Raw genomic sequence first — 19966 nt, 5'->3', positions numbered from 1 at the left:
GGGGGCCATTGGGTGGAGGAGGCTTTCATGCCTTGGTGGCCTACTAAACACACCTAAACCTAAGCCTCTAATACCTCAAGGTTAGGAATCCAAGCCAAAGGGCAACCAATCACAACCAACCAACTAGGCTTTCCCAAATAGTACAACCACTTGAGTAAGCTCTAGCCAATCAGACAATTTCCTTCCTCTGCTCCCAACTCTTCTCTTCAAAAGGCCTTTTTTCTAGCTCATGTTGGTGGAATACTCCTAACCATTCTGGGCCTGCTCCTGCCCAATTTGAATTGATTTTTGCTAAAATAACTCATACATTTAATATGCCTCATTTACCTTTTATCATGGGAACTCTAATAACTGAATAATAAGAGCACAAACAAACCACTAAGGAAATGGGCAAAAGATCTGAACAGGCGCCATACCAACTAAGACACACTGGTAGTAAATAAGCACATGAGAAGATATGCAATATCATAGGTTACTAGGGAAATGCAAATTAAAACCTAAGTAAGATGCTACTATACACTTACTTTAATGACAGAGATTAACAAGGCTGCCTGTCCATAACAAGTGCTGGGGAGGGTGTGAAATAATTGGAGCTCTCAAGCTAGAAATGAGTTTGGCAGGTCCTTAAAACGTGAAACATACGTTACCATGTAACCCAGACATTCTACTCATAGATTTCTAGCCAAGGGAAATGAAGACACATATCCATAAAAAAACTTTCACGAGAGCATTCATAGTAGCTTTATTGCCAATATTTAAAAACTGGAAACCACCCAAAGGCCCATCAACTGTTAAAAGAATAAGTCCATTATGGTCTATCCATGTGATGGAATATTACTCAGCAATAAAACATGAACTGTTGAAACACCAATCAGAAAGAATGTATGCAGCCCTATGTTCACAGCAGTGTTATTTACAATAGCTAAAATCTGGAAACTGCCCAAATACCCATGAGTAGATGAGTGCGTAAGAACGCTGTGGTACATTTATACAATGGAATACTATGTGGCTGCAAAAAAAGGAGCTCTTACTCTTTGAGACAGTGTGGATGGACCTGGAGACTGTTATGCTAAGTGAAATAAGCATAGAGAAAGACAAATATCACATGATCTCACTTATATGTGGGATCTAATGAACAAAGTTAATTGACGAACAAAATATGTCCAGTGGTATGGATGAATGGAACAGAATAATAGATCTTGAGCGGGGGACGAGGGAGGGAGAATGGGAAGACATCAACCAAAGAACATATATGCATATATGCATAACCCATAAACATAGACAATAGTGTGCGGAAGGCCTGGGGTAAGATGGGGTTTGGTTGACGGGGGCAAAAAGGGAGAAAATGGGGGACATCTGTAATACTGTCAACAATTTAAAATTTTTTTAATGAATTGTTAATACATACAATAAAATGGATAAGTATCTAAATAATTATGCTGAGTTTTAAAAGCCAGGCGAAAGGGGGATGAAATAAGCATAGAGAAAGACAAATATCACATGATCTCACTTATATGTGGGATCTAATGAACAAAGTTAATTGACGAACAAAATATGTCCAGTGGTATGGATGAATGGAACAGAATAATAGATCTTGAGCGGGGGACGAGGGAGGGAGAATGGGAAGACATCAACCAAAGAACATATATGCATATATGCATAACCCATAAACATAGACAATAGTGTGCGGAAGGCCTGGGGTAAGATGGGGTTTGGTTGACGGGGGCAAAAAGGGAGAAAATGGAGGACAACTGTTAATACATACAATAAAATGGATAAATATCTAAATAATTTTGCTGAGTTTTAAAAGCCAGGCGAAAAGGGGGGAAAAAAAGTACATGGTGCATGCTTCCATTTATACAACATTCTAGAAAATGCAAATTAACCTATAGTGACAGAAGCAGGTCGCCTGGAGATTGGAGAGTGAACAGGAAGTGGGACGGCTATGCCCAATATCTTGGTTGCGGTGATGGTTTCACGGATACATACATACATCAAAACTAATCAAAATGCACACTTTCATATGTGCCATGTATTATATACCTATTATCCCTCAGTAAAGCTGTGAGGAAAACAATGAAAAACAACATATGAAATAAAATAATAATATATCATGACCACATCGGGTCTATCTCAAGAATGCAAGGTTGATTTAATGTTTGAAAATCAATTCACGTACTTCATCACAGTAACATAATGAAGGAGGAAACTGTACATTCATCTCAATAGAAGCAGAAAACAGAAATAATTAATCTTCAGAGAACTAGCACAAGAAACATGCTACAGTATAAAGCCATGAGCTTCCAGGTTAAAAGGGCCCACTGAGGAGGATGCAGAATGAGTAAATAAAAAAAATTTATTTAACTCACTATAAGGCACATTACTGTAAAATTTCAAGTGAGAACGGAAAATAAAATATCCTAAAAGCTTCTGAAGAGAACCAAAAGAGAGTCACATATAGACAGGGAGTCCATAGGGGCTGGAAGGAGGGGGATAAAGGGGTGGGAGGGGATGGGAGATATCCGTAATACTATCAACAATAAAAAATATACTTAAAAAGAAAAAAATAAGTAAAGACAGGGAATCTAAGTAGATGTGGGGCTTCTCACAGCGACTGAAAGCACGAAGGCAAAAGAACATCGTCTTCAGAATTCGGAGAGAAAAAAGTGCAACTTAAAATAACCATCCAGTCACACTCTCCATCAAACAGATGACAGGAGAGTGGAGACATTCTCATATATTCCACAGCCCGTATTCTGCTGTACTCTTTCTCAACAGTATACTGGTTTTTTCCCACCAAAACAAAAAGATAAAAATATGTCAGGCAGAGGATGGAGAGAGAGGCAAGAAGAATCCCCAGGACGAAGGTGAGGGGGGGTCCCCAGGACAATGGCTGTGTGGCTGGGGCACAACCAGGCTAGTTTATAGCAGAAAGACGGAGGGTACTAGTTTAGGTGTTTTCTAGGGAAAAAGAAAATGAATTGATAGTAAATGATTTTTTTTAAGACTGATTGTGAGAGATTTAGGGTCCCCTCAGAGTTCGGGATTGAACTAATGATAGATATATAAGGAAACAAAGCAAGTGAAAAACCAAGGAAACACTTCACTCCAGATTAAACAAAAAGTTGTACAAGGGAGGACATATTCTCTAGAACACTGTACATGACTCAGCAAGAAACAGTCTTTATAGAGTACACGAATGTATACTTAATATTGATTTAACTATACTAGAATGGGACAGGCTAAGTTGGAGCATTTGAAGTGATGTAAAAGAATTAAATCTTGCCCTAACCGGTTTGGCTCAGTGGATAGAGCATCGGTCTGCGCTGGCTGACACTAGTATTACCCTTTTCTGCCTACTAATGATGCTCTGATCCTCTATTGGTCTTGGCCAAAATTTGGGTGAAAATCTATTTTCTTCTTCATCTAGTCAGGGCAAATAAAGATGTTTGCTCTCAAAAGCCAAACCAAACTAGAGGGGAATTAACAAACAGAATTCCCCATCCCCCTACAAAAGCAAAGAAGTTAGAGGGAGCTCGGCCGGAGTGGCTCAGTGGTTGAGGTAATGGCTTGATTCCTGGTCAGGGCATATGCCTGGGTTGCAGGCTTGATCCCTAGTGTGGGGCATGCAGGAGGCAGCTGACCAATGAGTCTCTCTCATCATTGTTGTTTCTATCTCTCTCTCCCTCTCCCTTCCTCTCTCTGAAATCAATTAAAACATATTTTTAAAAAGAATTATCTTTCATAATACAAATTAATAGATAACAGCCCAAACTGTGCATTCTAAACAATCAAAGAAATAGCAATGTAAGAAAAGTGAAGATATCTGCCAAAAGAATCAGCTGAAAGAAATAAACGTGGTTGCCTCTGTGGAGTAGGGGAAGACAGGCCGGGCTGCTCTTTTCATTTGTTTTAAGTCTTAGACTGTTTTAAAAAGTATTACTTGACTTTTAAAAACTATGTGCATGTGTTACTTTGATTTTAAAAAAGCAAAAACGAAATAAAAAAATTAAGCAAAAACGACTCTCTCTGCCGTCATAAGCCAACACTGTCTGTAATATTTAATTCGATTAATGAGTTACAATTACAAGCACGAACAGGTTTGGGAACAACACAGCTGATTGTTGCCAATGAAGCACGTAAGGAGAAGAAGAGATATGCACGCTTGCTAGAGAGAAGCCTGACAGCTGTGTGCCTTCAGCACGCCAAGGGCATCGGTCCGCATGTGTTACGGAAGGGACACGGAGCAGGGTTAATCTAGCAAGTCCTTTCAGCGGAGGTCAGCTAGCAGCGCTTCGGCTGTAATGAATGCAGCTCATTAAGGAGGATGAAGTAAGACAGCCTTGCTCCATCCACTTTCGCTACCTTGTCCGTTTCCCAGGGGTTAGATGGAGGAAATTCTACAAGGAGCCAAGCTCAACATCCTCCTTCTCGGGGTCATTCAATTTGCTCTGAAATATTAACCCTCTTGAGGGAAGCCTGCCAATGAGGATAAGTGGAAGTCCTTCGGAAGGGCAGGGTGTCTTATACAGCCTTAGGCTTACTCCTCAAAATGAGCGGGGAAGGTGGCAAAAGAGATAAAGCAAAATCTGCCTTTCGCACCGAGATGGACCTGCCTAAATTTCAGTCACCTGATTCGTTTCGTTACTGCCTCTCTTCTCCTTTGCATTTTGGGTACCTACTAAACGCCATATACATAAGCATCGCAGGAGAAAATAAAACAGGAGGGAGTTCAAGACAGGACCCGAGACACAACCTCCAAGATCAATGCCAAGCAGTGTCCTGGCAAATCTCTTAGTCTCAAAGTCACCATCTTACCTGCCCCAGTCAATGAAGCCTTGAGTTTTTCGAGTATTTTGGATTGCTAATTATTAGAAGAGTTAAGAAGGATATGCAACCATCTTTTTTAAAAAAATCAGCCAACTGATCATCGGCTATGCTATTTTGGACAACGATCTGCAGAAATATTGCCCAGTAAGGGGAACCTGTCTCTATCTCTTTTTTAAAAAAATCAGCCAACTGATCATCGGCTATGCTATTTTGGGCAATGATCTGCAGAATTATTGCCCAGTCAGGGAAACCTGTCTCTATCTCTTTTACCTGAACCCAATTCTAGACAACTTAGGAATGTCAGATCCACCCCCACACATACATTTGACAGCCCTTCCTATAAGAAATTGTCAAATTTTCCTTTACAGCTGAAACTAGAAAACCAAGCAAGGCAGAAATTGGCTTTTAGCCATTAAATGGGTGTACCTTTTTATATACAGAATCAGCTAGGAGGAGCAGTTTGGATCTTCTGAAAGGTCACTTCCCACAGCCTCTGCAAATCAACTTAAAATAAGTATTCTCACCCAGCTGGTGTGGCCCAGTGGTTGAGCATCAACCTATGAACCAGGAGGTCACAGTTTGATTCCCAGTCAGGGCATGTGCCTGGGTTTCGGGCTCAATCCCCAGTAGGGGGCGTGCAGGAGGCAGCCGATCAATGATTCTCTCTCATCATTGATGTTTCCATCTCTCTCTCTCTCCTTCTCCCTTCCTCTCTGAAATCAACAAAAAAATATATTTTAAAAAAGTAAGTATTCTCTATTTATTCATATATGCTTAAATGAATGAATAAGCCCTTATGCTTCTTTCTTCTTTGGCATCAGTAACCACAGAATGTGACTCAGGCCACATAAATGCCTCTTTGGTTGCCTTCCATAAAGAATGCCTCCCCATTGCGTGGCCACCTCACTCATATCCGGGCCCCAACTCTGGCCATTAGCCAGGCCCTGACCCGTCAGCACTTGCTCTCTGCACTGTTTTGATGAGATTGACTGTTCGTTTTAACCATTATCACTTGACATAAAAGAAACACGTGGCAGCCACTCTCCTCTTACTTCGGACCACCTAAGTTTCCCTGGTGTAGACACGGATCACCAACAGAAGTGTCTGCATTTACATTTTCACAGGTAATGATTCCAGTCACCTCGTGGACGCCGGATGAACCACCCCCCCCCCCCCGAATCTTATTTTTCACCTCCTCCCCAACTCCCACCTTCCCAGCAATGACTTTGAGCACTGAATGGGGAAGACTGGTACGTGACTGAATGCTTTTCGAAGTGGAATCCACATCTTCTCAAGCCCTATTAGGCAGGAGTGTGGGTGGGGGAGCAAAGAGGTACCTCGGTGTCAGAGCTGTTGCCATTCAGAGCCTCGATGTTTGGGTCCCTCCAGTCTTCTGAGAGTGAAGGGATGTAATTGTCTGTCAGAGCATCCCAAACCCTGTAAACAAAGAGAAGCTCTCATTAGCACACATCTGGGGCCCCGCCCACCTGGAGGAAGGGCGAGCTGGGCGGGGGAGGCTGGCTCTGTGAGGGCCAGGCTGAGGTCATCTGCCTTCCAGCAGGCGGGAGCCAAGCTGCTTAGAGATGAATCAGAGGCCAAGAGAATGGACCCTGGCCAGGAGCTCCCAAGGGAATGGTGTTTGCTTCAGAGAAGGGGAGCCATTGTGATACAAATGATCGAGTCTACAATCCAATCACCTCTGGCAATTAGAAAACCTCTGGCCCTCAACAAAATAGTTCATGTCTCATAAAACTAAGAAATGCCTCTTTCCCACGGGCAGAGAAGACAGAGAGAGAGAGAGAGAGACACAGACACAGAGAGAGACACAGAGAGAAAACCACAGACAGAGAGATAGAGATAGAGATCTGGGCAGATTCTCTGGCAGGATCTCGTTAAGAACAGGGTCATCGTGTGGTGCCAATGCTGCTGTGCTTACTTACTACCCAAAATGTCTAGCGAGCCCACGGGTGGCACAATCCTGCCCTCTCACAGCGTAGAGTGTAGGTGTGCCCTGTCTCCAACGTGGACCCTCCAAAGCAAATGTATGAAAGGAACCAATGAGCACACCTCTGTCTGCACGATGACCCCAGCGGGAGGAGATGGGCTCCCTCTACTACGTTTCTTTGTAACAATCTGAAATGTACATTATGAGAAAGGGCCTTCTACCATCCTTGTTGCTTAGCTCATTTCAGAAAGATTTGTTTGGGGGGAGAATCCTGAAGTCACAAACTCTCACACAGAGGAAAAGAAATGCTTTAGTCAATACCCAGAGATGAGTGTAAATCTCATAAAATAATGCCATCCCTGGAAGCCAGCAGCACTTGAGTTCATCTTAAATAAACCAATGAGGACTCTACACAGTTTCCTTCGGGAGTATATGCATGCCATTATACGCATGAAACCAAGGTTAGGAAATATTAATGCAGTATAAGGAAATAGCCATCCTATATAATAAAAGCCTAATATGCTAAGTGTCCAGTCATCCGGTGACTGGTAGACTGTTCAACCAATCAAAGTATAATATGCTAATGATAGGCTAAGGCCGCTCAACCGCTCGCTATGACGTGCACTGACCACCAGGGGATAGACAGTCGACTGGTCGACCAGTCGCTATGACATGCACTGACCACCAGGGAGCAGACGCTCAGACCGGTAGGTTAGCTTGCTGCTGGGGTTCAGCCGGGACTGAGCAAGATGGGTCAGACACACCCTGAAGCCCTCCTGTGGTCCCTCCCCGGCACCGATCATACACCAGTGGGGTCCCTTGGCCTGGCCTGCACCCTCTCACAATCCGGGACCCCTCGGGGGATGTCAGAGAGACAGTTTTGGCCCAATCCCACAGGCCACTCCCCTCAGGAGGGCACCAGACGTAAGGCTCACTGCTGGCAAGTGCTGCTGTGGCAGCGTGAGCCTCTCCTGATCAGGACTGATTGGGCATGAGCCTGCGGCAGACACAGTGGGGCCAGGATGAGTGGGAGTGGTAGATAGGAGCTGCAGGCGGCATTGGACTGCGGGTTTTGGCCCAATCCCCGCAGGCCACCCCGAGGAACCCCACCCATGCACAAATTCGTGCACCGGGCCTCTAGTTTTTAAAAAAGCAAATATGTATACATGTGGATCAAATTCAAAACATGACAAAATGTGGATTAAGATGCTGAAACAATAAGTGCAAATTTATATATGCCTATATATACATATATATATATATATATAGAGAGAGAGAGAGAGAGAGAGAGAGAGAGAAACAGCACAGATACTTTAAATAAAAATCATATACATAAATTGAGGGAAGAAAGTGCTCTTAACATATAAAATCGGGTATAATATATGATATGTGGGTATATAAGCGGAAATTTTCTTTTTTTTAATCTTCAGCTGAGGATATGTTTTTATTGCTTTTAGAGAGAGAGGGAGAGAAAAGAAAACATCAATGTGAAAGAGAAACATCAATCAGTTGCCTCCCACACATGCCCCAACCAGGATCAAACCCACAACCTAGGTATGTGCCCTGACCAGAAATCAAACCCTCAACCTTTTGGTGTACGGGATGACACTCCAACCGACTGAGCCACGCTGGCCAGGGCGCAAAGAGATTTTCCTAGTGCATGATGCATACAACTCAGGCGGTGAAACACACACGGTCACGGCAGGGCTGGGGTTATCCGCTTATTCGTTATTTGCCTACAGTTACAGGAAAGCACTTTGCAAGAGCTCATCGTTAGACATCTCTTCAGCAGGATTTCAGTCTCCTTCTTAGACACGGGCGATGATCCAATCTCTATCAGGCACTATATTAGAGCTGCACTAATCCAGCCTAATTCTAAATCGGAGCCTCATTAGCATTCTAAAGCCAAGAGGCAAATATGATCTGCTCTCTGCAAGACACAACTCCCAGGACCACACCCACTGGGAAGATCGGTGGACGAAACTGTGAGCATCAAACCCCTGCACCACAGCCTCTGCTGGAGAAGGAGCAGCAAGGCACGCAGGCAGCGACCTTCAGACTTGTCCCTGCAGCAAGTCCTGGAAAATGAAATTCAGCAAAGCCCAAAATAGGCAGGAGCCTTTCCTACCTCCCTCCTGGGCAGGGTGGAAGCTGGGAACGTCGCTAGACTGCACACTTCCCCATGACCTTGAAACTGTACTCATCCTTAAAGAGACAACTCTGCAAATCTTTTAGGGAGCAGTGACTTTTCTCATCTGGGCCTTCACTACCACGCTCTGGATTTTACCTTCCGATTCTAGATTTTTAGTGACAACTTCCCAAACCGTTGCCCAAACCTCAGGATTCCAGCTGTTCTCATTCTCTTTCGGGTTTTGTTCGAGTTTTCTTCTTCCGTTCAAGGTACTTTTTATCCTTTGAGGTTCAAAGCAGCCTTAAGACAGAGGGGCTCTCATCTCTTTGTAATCACAACGCGTACCTTTCCTATATTTATTCGGTGCCCATTTAACACTAATCACAGTGAACAGCCAAACACTTAGCCAGCAAGCACTTACCATCAGCCAGGCACTATCCTAAACTCTTCATGTGGACTCATTCGTTCATTCCAAACAACAACTCTGTAAGGCAGAGAGTAATGAGGAGACACTGGGACGCGGGGAAGCTCATCTACCCTGTCTAAGTTTGCACAGCCAGTAACAGCAGAGGCGGGATGGAACCAGGCAATAGAGCTACAGAGACTACATTCCGAACCACTTCACTCTTCCAGTTCTTGATGAATCTTCCGATAGGCGTAGGCATCAGACTACTACACCAAGTTCCAAATCACCCCCTAGAACAGCCGTTCAGAAACTGGCTGTGCATGAAAGGTCTAGAACTACATTGCTCTGGGCAGTAAGCTTTCATCAATCTACACAAGACAAAGGGCACGGGCAGCAGGGCCCCGCCCTGCTTTCTGTCTACATCTCCATCCCAGGAAAGGCTAAGTGGAAGGCAGAGGCGGGACGCTGGGAGGCAGGCAGCCACAGGGACCAGGAGCCGGGATGGAGGGAAAGCACAAAGTTCCCTGTGAGGAAGCGAGGGGGAAGGGCTTTCTCCCCAGAGAGGCTAACTACGATGGTAAGTAGGATCCTTGGAAACGAACATAGTCCCTGTTACAGGTACCCCGAGGTGGACTGTAAAATTCCCCTTCCCTGGGAAGCATCCTGCTATTGACTCTTATCTTGGGGAAAGGAGACTATGAAAGCCATCTACTCTATCCTTTATCAGAGAACTAGCATTAACCCTAGCCGGACAGGTCAGTTGGTTAGAGCACTGTGTCCATGCGCCAAGGTTGCGGGATCGATCCCCGGTCAGGACACATACAGGAGTCAACCGTTGAATGCATGAACAAGTGGAACAACAAATCTCAATCAATCAATCACTCTCTCTCTCTATCTCTCTCTCATCAGTTAAAAAAAAGGAACTAAGATCAGACAGGTTGCCTCAATTTCTGTCATGCTGCCATGGCACCGGGGGTTCAATTTGTTCTCAGTCCCTATGATAACAGAAACGGCGTTTAGGTGCATATTTTATAGCTTGGGCTTGGATGCCTGCAGAATGGACTAAACTGTCTTTCACCAGCGGGCTAGGCATTTGGGAAAGGGTGATGGCAGAGGGTGAACAAACCGAACAGAATGGGTTGTGATAATACACCTAGACAAAAACTCGGGTCTGAAACTGGCAACGTAGCCATCAAGGCTACATTAGTCCAGCTACCCTCCCCACCCCCCACTCCCCCCCACACACCCCTACATACCTATTCCTGACAATATAGTAGTCAGTGCACAGGTCTTATTAGAATTCCAACTTGGTAACATTTCCCTGAATCCCCTCTAGGCTGACTACAGCCCTTGTCCAGTGGTTCATTTGCATCTAGCCAACAATATCCACACTTAGATGTATGTTAACATGGATACACTCGCCCTAGCCGGTTTCACTCAGTGGAAAGAGCATCAGCCTGCAGACTGAAGGATCCTGGGTTCGATTCCGGTCAAGGCCACATACCTCAGTTGCAGGCTCCAGGGTGAGTGCAGGAGGCAACCAATCGATGTTTCTCTCACATCGATATTTCTCTCTGTCTTTCCCTCTCTCTTCCACTCTCTCTAAAAATCAATGGAAAATACCCTCGGGTGAGGATTTAAAAAAATGATATTGAAAAAACAAACAGATAAATAGTAAAATAAATTTAAAAAACAAGCAAACATGGATACACTTTTGCAGTTAATACTTAAGAATAATTAATTACTAGCACATGAATGACTTTGAACAACTTTTCGGATTCTTTATAATGCTTAAATACAATTAATACGATCTGTGCCTTCTATATGGAGAAAGAAGAGAATTAACTTTCCTAAGAAATCAGTTATCTGTCATCTTTTCCTATCTGCTTAGTTGGTATTTACCAGTACTTGCCTTCAACGTTAAGTGTGGCTGATGCAGGTTGTCTGCAGAACAAGAAATCTGTCAGTTCTCACACGGCTGGTCCCTCTGTCTCCAGGGCACTTGTAAGAAGGCTGAGAGGGACCCCAGGAGGCAGGGGGTGGGGTGAGAACTGCCCCTTCCCATTTTGTATTGGCCCCTAAGAACCTCGGGCCTCCAGGTTCAATCTCTTATGATAAAGGGAAGGTTGATCACATACACTAGTAAGCAAAAAAAAAGATTCTGAAATAGTTTCTAAATTTAAAAACAGGAGCTATATATTCAAGTCTGACGCTCGTTTAATGCCCCCATGCCCTGGTGAATCGGAGTTAAGCTGATAGCTCCACCGATTCCGTTAGCCAAACAGTTCCCAATGAGAATGAAAGAAACCAAACCTTCAAAGGGAACCACTGCATTTGCTTTCTGGTTGGTGCTTTCTTCAGGAGATTAGTTTGACCAAAAATTTCATTTTTTTAAGGTTCTATCGTTTAGCTCTATCCCACCCAAAACACTTTCAATTCATTTGTAGGTGAACTTATCCCTCCAAATACTAAACCTAAGCAATTTTATTGGAACCCTAGAGCTATGCCGGAGAACCACAATCAAGTCAGCTACTAAATTATCTTCTTCCTTTGCCTCATCATATTTTACAGTTAAAATATCTGAGTAGGTGTCTAAAAAACAAAGTATGCAGTTGAATTCTCATTTTTATTTTAAGTTGTAAAGATTCAGATACACTGACCACAATGTTAATTCCTCTCTTCCCAGATTCCTTCCTCAACACTACCCCCGAATCATACTTTTATCTCTAAGGAATGATTCAACCTTTGGTCTGTTAGCTGAGTCAGTCAATGAGGCAGGCAAGTCGGGAAAGTCAGGATAAGACACTAATCCCATGTGAGGGTAATTGACATTGAGTGGCCTCTGTTAATGTGCGACTTGCTGGCTGGGCCTCCATCCTTAATGAGGCAGAGGGGGGTTAAGTGGGGGAGAGATGATTTGTTGGAAGCAAAAGGAATTGGACACATCGGGAAAAGTCATTTTCAGAGCGCAGCCTGGGTGAGGTGAGAAATTAGGTTCTTTGCCAGTCCTTAGTCCCGCTTCATCAAGACTGAGCTCTGGAGGTTTGAGATGAGGACCCACGCAGTCAACTAGAGTTAGTGACTAGCCCAAGGTCACACAGCGAGTTAGTGAGAGTCTGAAAATTAGAATTCGTAAGTCTTTATATTTCTAGTTCATTGCCTGGTGCAATGGACTAGAGTGAAAAAATACTCTGTATAATAAAGCCCCACAATCATCCTTTTTTTGACTTAAAAGAGTCAAATGATAACAGTCTCAGTATCTAAAAAGAATTGGCTTGAAACTTGAAATGGAATAACATACAGTCCACTGTGATAGTACTGGCCACCAGAGTGAAATGTTCTCTATGCCCAGGCCTTCAGGTGAGCGTTCATGAAAAAAAAAAAAAAAAAGACAGAAATGGGGTAGGCCTAGGTAAAAACACTGTATGTGTACCTACAAGGCTATTATTGCCATTCAATTCATTCAATAGTCAATATGTCACTCAAACATATTATTTGATCACTTACTACACACCAAGCACTACATTAGACAGTGGGGATATAATAGTAAGACACATATTTGTTTCCCTCTCCCTTCCTCTCTGAAATCAATAAAGATATATTTAAAAAGAAAGAAAGAAAGATAGGTAGATAGATAGATAGACCCCCACCCCCCAAGTTTACCATGCTCCCGAATTCTATTTTGTATCTAGGGGAAACTTTCTATTTCCTAAAATCCCTTCACTTCTTTAATGTTTCAACTGAAGAAAGCTCTACAGGTGACTATGAAGGGATACGACAGAACAATGTCAGCAACTACCAGGGTGAGCACTGCCCTCCCTGACATGAAAAGGTAGTAAGAAGCCAGGAGCTCACAGACAGAATCTAGGTCTGTGTGAAGGGGCCCCAGACCACAGGGCTCTTGTATGAAGCAGGAGAGGGCAACTAAGACGTCTTACTCCTCGTCCTGCAGGGTCTCCTCCTCCTCTTGGATCTGGAACTGGTTCTTCACGGGAGCCAGGTTCTCGGTCTTGGCATTGTAGTTCCGGAAGCAGACATTGAGCTTCTCGTCAAATTCATTCACCAGGTCCTCCATGGACTTGAAGCTGATTATTTCAGAAGAGAAATTCTCCAGCTCAGAGAGGGAGGGGTCCTCCAGGTGGTGGGGCGAGGAGCCATAAAGACACCGTGGCTTCTCCTCCGGTTCCTCTGAGCAGCAGGGCCGGAGGTCCTCAAACTCTTCATCCAGACTCACCAGTGGGGCCTCCATTCTGGTGCAGCTGCAACGTTCGGGATTCGTTTCTCTGGAAGAAATAAACAAGCTAATGTGAGTTTGGACTGGACGTTGGGGCCAGCCCTGCTGAGGGAACGTAAACACATATTCCATTACTCTGTGTCTCTCTAAAAACAAAGAGTCCACTTAACTGGCATCCATCGCTCCTGCACTTGCTCATTACCATGCACTTAAGGAGTTCAAATATCATTGTCAGGATGAGTAACACTCATCTAAATAGAATACACTTGGGGGGGGGCAAAAAAATAAAAATAAAAATAAATAAATAAATAAATAGAATACACTTGAGAGGTATACCTGCTTCCAAGTCCCTTCTCTAAAACCGGAAGCCTTGTGGTGCAGTATGCAGCCCCTGGACCAGACCGCTCAGGCTCGCATCCTGTTCTGCCCCTTCCCAGCTTCGACCTTAGCAAGTTTCTTAACTTCTCTGTGCTTCCTTTTATTCTTCCCAAGACAGACGTAATAACAGGACCTACCTCCAAGGGTTGTCATCGGGTAAAAGGAGTAAACACAGGGAAGAGCTCAGAACAGTGGCTGGCAGACAATAAATGTCAATATTGTTCAAAATGTGTCCATGTTCTTAACCACGTGCTCTGAGAACTGGAAGTTCTTCCTAACTTATTTGGTGGACAAACCTGACCTGAAGCTAAGCTCATGTGGCAGCGAAACCCGATTCACATGAATATAAAAGCTGCATATGGTTTTAAGTTATCCCACTTAGTGTGTTTGGCTGCAGAAATATTAATTTTTTTTAAATTATAGAGATTGTTGCCCCGGTCCCCAGGGGATGCTTTGCAGAATATGCACTCTATTATTGCCTTCCAAATGCTGAGATCATCTAAATTCTGAAACATGCCTGGCCCCAAGGATTTTGGATAGCAAGTCATGGGCCTCGCTATTACTACCTTCGTCAATACATAACAGACTAATAGAACAGTAATAGAGACTTTCAAACAAGCACCTGAGGTTTTCCCCAGACACAGAGCATAGCCAGGACTAGAGGAATGGATTAAATGATCTAGTATCCATAAAAGACAGATCCAACCACCAATGTGTTCCCCACTGTTCCAGAACCAGAGTCCACAACCACCATCTTGGCCTCTGTGCCCGGGGAAGGCTGCAGGCTCTGGCCACCCTTCATTTCCAACAGCTCCGGGCCCTCTTCATACACTGCCTTCACCTGTGATTTAGCCATCCGTTTGCACCTCCAAGCCCTTCCCCAGTTTGAATCTAAATCCCTCAAGGGCACTGACATCCTCTGAATATCCTCCCGGGCTCCTAGCACACACACTGGCCTGTGGCCAGGCGATCAATGACTGTGTACTCGGCTGAGAAATGATCTTCTCACCCACAGACAGTGTCTCATTCTCAGTCTCAGGCAGCACACGTATCATTATCGGTCATACCCTCCTCTGCACACAAAACTTCCTTCCTTGTAACATAGAAGGGCAACCCAGCTTTGCTCTCCCGTCGCTGCGATTCTTGACGCAGTCAGATGCTTAAATGGGAACCACTATTCCAGGAGAACCAAACAGACAGCAAAGATCACGGGATTTGCCCTAGGACCGCGGTCGGCAAACTTCGGCTCTCGAGCCACAGGCGGCTCTTTGGCCCCTTGAGTGTGGCTCTTCCTAAGCCTCAGGAGTACCCTAATTAAGTTAATAACAATGTACCTACCTATATAGTTTAAGTTTAAAAAATTTGGCTCTCAAAAGAAATTTCAATCGTTGTACTGTTGATATTTGGCTCTGTTGACTAATGAGTTTGCCGACCACTGCCCTAGGACTTCACTCTCCATCTCTGTCTACAACGTTTAAAACTCTAAATAAGGGAAGCAAAGGGCACACCGGGTGAGGACCTGGACGGCTTTTCCTGGTTTTTTACTGGTGGTAAGTCAGCATCACATCCAACATATTCTGAGTGTTTACAGTTTACAGAGGCAGCACGATAGGACCTTCGCATACAAAAGGAAGTAAGAGCAGTGTGCAGACCTGCCAATGTCTGGCTCAAGGATAAGCATCGCGGGTCCTGATGAGCTCATTTGTTAAGATGAAGGTGTTGGTATAGAACGAATACCTTTGGAAGTTAATTTTAAAAACATATTAATGTAATTAATAATTTAACTATAATAATATATTTTATTTAATCCAGCATATCCAAGATATCACCATTTCAAATTGTAATCCATATTTTTTAAAAATATATTTTATTGATTTTTTACAGAGAGGAAGGGAGAGAGATAGAGAGTTAGAAACATCGATGAGAGAGAAACATCGATCAGCTGCCTCCTGCACACCTCCTACTGGGGATGTGCCCGCAACCCAGGTACATGCCCTTGACCGGAATCGAACCCGGGACCTTTCAGTCCGCAGGCCGACGCTCTATCCACTGAGCTAAACCGGTTTCGGCTGTAATCCATATTTTAAAACACTGATGATCCATCTTACATCCTTTTTCCATACTAAGTCTTTGACATCCAGGGTACGTTTTACAAGTACAGTTAGTCTCCATTTGGACGACCCACCTCTCCAGTGCCCAAGAGCCACGTGTGGCTATCGGCTACCCTACTGGGCAACACAGCTATAGAGCAGTACACAACTAATTGTCAGTCAGGGATTCCTCACTTCGTCTACAGACCCCAAGGGCTCTTTTATATGGCCAAATGGGCTCATGGCACAGAAAAGAGTAGGAATCCTGTCCAGCTGGTGTGGCTCAGTGGTTGAGCATCGGCCTATGAACCAGGAGGTCATGTTTGAGTCCAGTCAGGGCACATGCCCAGTAGGGGGCGTGCAGGAGGCAGCCGATCGATGATTCTCTCTCATCATTGATGTTTCTATCTCTCTCTCCCTCTCCCTTCCTCTTTCTGAAACTATATTTTGAACAAAATTAGGAATCCTTTAGTGCCAAAGTAAGTTTAGGAAAGATCACAGAGTGCAGTAGAGAGCAGGGAAGGTTTTACTGCTGAGGGTTTGTGCTGATGGAGGCAGGACTCTGTGGTGGTGAAGAGCCTGGACTCCAGATTCCCAACGTGGTCCCCTCACTTCCCAGCTCTGAGACTTGGGGCAAATCGTCAGCCTCTCTGTGCCTCAGTCTCCTCATCTATAAATGGGGTTTAGAATAGTACTTACGCTGAATAGTAGTTATTTTGTGGAGTTAATGAGATCAACTTTGAAATGGGAAGCACAATGCATGGAACACACAGTGTCCAATAAATGCCAGTGATTGTAGGAAAATGAGAATAACTTGGTTACATAGAAATGTGGAGTGAGAATGCTCCGAGTGAAAGAAAAACAATCCTTGCTATGACATTCTAGGCTTCAGAATGCCTATCAAATGAGAGAACTATTTATTGCTAAATGAGTTTTTTCACCTTGTTCGCTAAAGCACCATCTTTTCAATTCATTTGGTCGAAGCCTCTTGGATCCCAGGTCCCATTTCAGAGAGACATAAAAGTTACCCAGCAGCTGTTCCAAAATTTTACATTTCCTTTAAACGTGCACGCTTCTCTAGGAGAGAGGGGGCGCTGGGCGGAGTAGGAGATACCAAGAGGGTGCTGATTTGAAATGGCACAATCTATACTAATTGACTAGCAACGAGAGGGCATCTAGGACTAAGATTGAGTTTTGAGTGTTGGCAACAGGAAGATTATGCTGAAAGCGCCTATCCTCGGCCCATGCAGACTCTAGTAGAGAAATGGCTTCATCTAGAGCAGTGGTTCTCAACCTGTGGGTCTCGACCCCTTTGGGGGTGGAACGACCCTTTCACAGGGGTCGCCTAAGACCATCCTGCATATCAGATATTTACATTACAATCCATAACAGTAGCAAAACTACAGTTATGAAGTAGCAACGAAAATAATTTTATGGTTGGGGGTCACCACAACATGAGGAACTGTATTAGGGTTGTGGCATTAGGAAGGTTGAGAACCATTGACCTAGAGGTTTATTAAAGAGGAAATGGATATCACAGTTCTAGAGTTCAGAAACATGATCGTAATCCATAACATGGCCTGATTTCTTTTCATCGATTCACTGCCTAGGAGCCAAGAGTCTCCGCATGAATGGCCAGCTGGAGGTGATGCTAAGACGGAAAGCCTGTGCTGGGGACCAGAAGCCACTCAGCACCCAACCTGAGCCCGGCCTTGGCAGAGAGAGCCAGGCATTCTCACCGGCCCTACCGTGGTCCTGGGGAGGGGCCTCTGGGTTGGGGCTGGCAGCCCTTCTGGAAATGGTGCCCGTTACTCTCCTTCCTTTAGCCCCCCTTCCTTTGCTCTTCTCTCTTGGTTGGGTGCCTTTGCCCCCAAACTGAAATGTCCTGCTCTTGCATCTGGCAAGCTTGCTCCTGTCTTCATCCGCAGGTCATGGGGGAGGCCTCCTCCCCTTAAAAGCTGGGGTTGAGCCCTAGCCGGTTTGGCTCAGTGAACAGAGTGTGGGCCTGCGGAGTGAAGGGTCCCGGGTTCGATTCCAGTCAAGGGCACATGCCGGGGTTGGGGGCTCAATCCCTGGTAGGAGGCGTGCAGGAGGCAGCTGATCAATGATTCTCTCATCATTAATGTTTCTATCTCTCTGTCCCTCTCCCTTCCTTCTCTGAAATCAATAAAATATATATATATATTTTTAAAAAGCTACAGTTGAAATAATTGATCACTTATCCCCTTTCTCGATGCTTCCAAAGTCGATTTTTAAAAGAATACATGGAGAATGGCAGAAAGAAGGAACCATAGAAGGCTTTTTCTCTTTTTCTCTTTATCACAGAACAGAGTACAGGACTATCGTTTGATTATGTCCTATTATCTACTCCACTTATTTTGGCTCCCGACAGGTAGTGCAATTTGGGAAAGAAAGGGCATCCTGGAGCTTAACAGAGGCCCAGCAGGAAACACAGAAGCCGCTCGTGCCGTATAAGGATGCACGGGCCGCAGCTTGGAGCTGCAGGCACATTTCCAGCCCCTGCTTTGCTGAGCTGAGCAGAGCAGCAGAGAATTCACCGTGCCTCCAGCGGCCTCCATGCCATCCCCCCTTCTTCCCATTACTTGCCCCATAAATCAACAGATTCTGTGTGTCGCACCCCCCCCCACCCTCCCTAGAACCTCCTTCCACTGATGCACCTTCAGTTTTCCTGCTGCTACTCAGCAAAGCCCAATCAGAATACGTAATTGTGCCAGCTTCACATTTTGACGGAAAGAGTACTTCACTGCATATAAGCCAGCAACCCCTTTGCGGTTCTGCTTCCCCCTGTTCCCTCCTCCTGCTGCTCCATTCACCCTCATCTCTCATCCCCCACTGCTCTCCGCCCCTGGGCTGTTAGGGCAAATAAAGGCTCCGCCAAGCAGCACAATGGCTGGCACTCCAAGAAAGCCGGGCTCATCCCGCCGCTGCACACATTCCACTGGCCCTTTTGGCCAAACATGATGGAGACACCGAAGTGGGAGGGGATTTGGGGGTGTCGATAGGCAAGGAGGGGGTCGGCAAGGACGGAAGGGATAGCAAGAGCAAATAGGGGGCTGTGATCATCACCCCCACCCTGGGCTCTGTCCAGCGCTGGGCCCAGCTCGGGGCCCTGAGCCCGGCCCTGAGCCCACACTCGTCCGTTCTCCGACCTGTTCTGTGGCCCAACAATTGCTCCCCAGCGTCTGCGGCAGCGGCCAGGGCGCTGACCCTGCAGGAATGCCCGGTCCTGGGGAAGGCCTGGCACCCCAGGGAGGGCACAGCGGGGGCGGCGCGGGTTACTAAGGGCAGAGATGACTGGAGCTTTAAGGTGACGGGCCAGATAACGGTCTTGAAAGGAGGCACCCACCCGCTGCTCGGTGGCTGCTGGGTGGCAACACCGGGCAGTCCCCTGCTCGCCGGCCCCAGACCGCGTGCTCAGGCACAGACACACACGCATACACACACACTGTCACACACACACACACACATACACACACACTGTCACATACACATATACATACACACATGCACTCCCGCCCGGGCGCGCGCACGCGCACACACACACATACACACACACTGTCACATACACATATACATACACACATGCATTCCCGCCCGGGCGCGCGCACGCGCACACACACACACATACACACACACACACACACACACACAGCACGCGCTGGTTACACGCACACACAGCACTGTCACACTCAGTCACACGCGCGGATGCGTACACACACACACACACACACACACACACACACACACCAGCCTGGCCGGGGGCCCAGGCTCGGATGCTGCCGGCACTGCCCAAGTCCCCGCATCCCCGCTGCGCTCCCGCGAAGGGCAGAGCAGAGAGCGCCCACCTTCGGGCTTTTCTTTCTGATTCCAGGATGGGACGCGTCGGGGGTGCGGGGCTGCGGCTCCCCTCGACCTGCGGGCCCCCGAAGCC

General features: G+C 45.7%; 1 protein-coding gene across 2 annotated transcripts in view; it reads right to left on the bottom strand.

The window, feature by feature from the left end:
• Positions 1-19966, bottom strand: part of FEZ1 (fasciculation and elongation protein zeta 1 (zygin I)) — an 81952-nt gene that overhangs the window by 22713 nt on the left and 39273 nt on the right. Inside the window, exons 1-3 of one of the 2 annotated variants that reach the window (XM_005870905.2) lie at positions 19881-19960; positions 13251-13595; positions 6168-6267 (exon numbers count right to left, since the gene is read on the bottom strand). In XM_005870905.2, the coding sequence (XP_005870967.1) occupies positions 6168-6267; positions 13251-13561 (411 nt within the window). In that variant the 5' untranslated portion in view covers positions 13562-13595; positions 19881-19960. Of the gene's footprint in view, positions 1-6167; positions 6268-13250; positions 13596-19880; positions 19961-19966 lie in introns of those variants that run through there. The other variant, XM_005870904.2, reaches the window with a different exon arrangement.

This window comes from Myotis brandtii, unplaced genomic scaffold, assembly GCF_000412655.1.
Source record: "Myotis brandtii unplaced genomic scaffold, ASM41265v1 scaffold325, whole genome shotgun sequence".
Classification (NCBI taxonomy): Eukaryota; Metazoa; Chordata; class Mammalia; order Chiroptera; family Vespertilionidae; genus Myotis; species Myotis brandtii.
The sequence above is the reverse complement of the archived record's forward strand: the minus strand, read 5'-3'. Positions and strand labels throughout refer to the sequence as shown.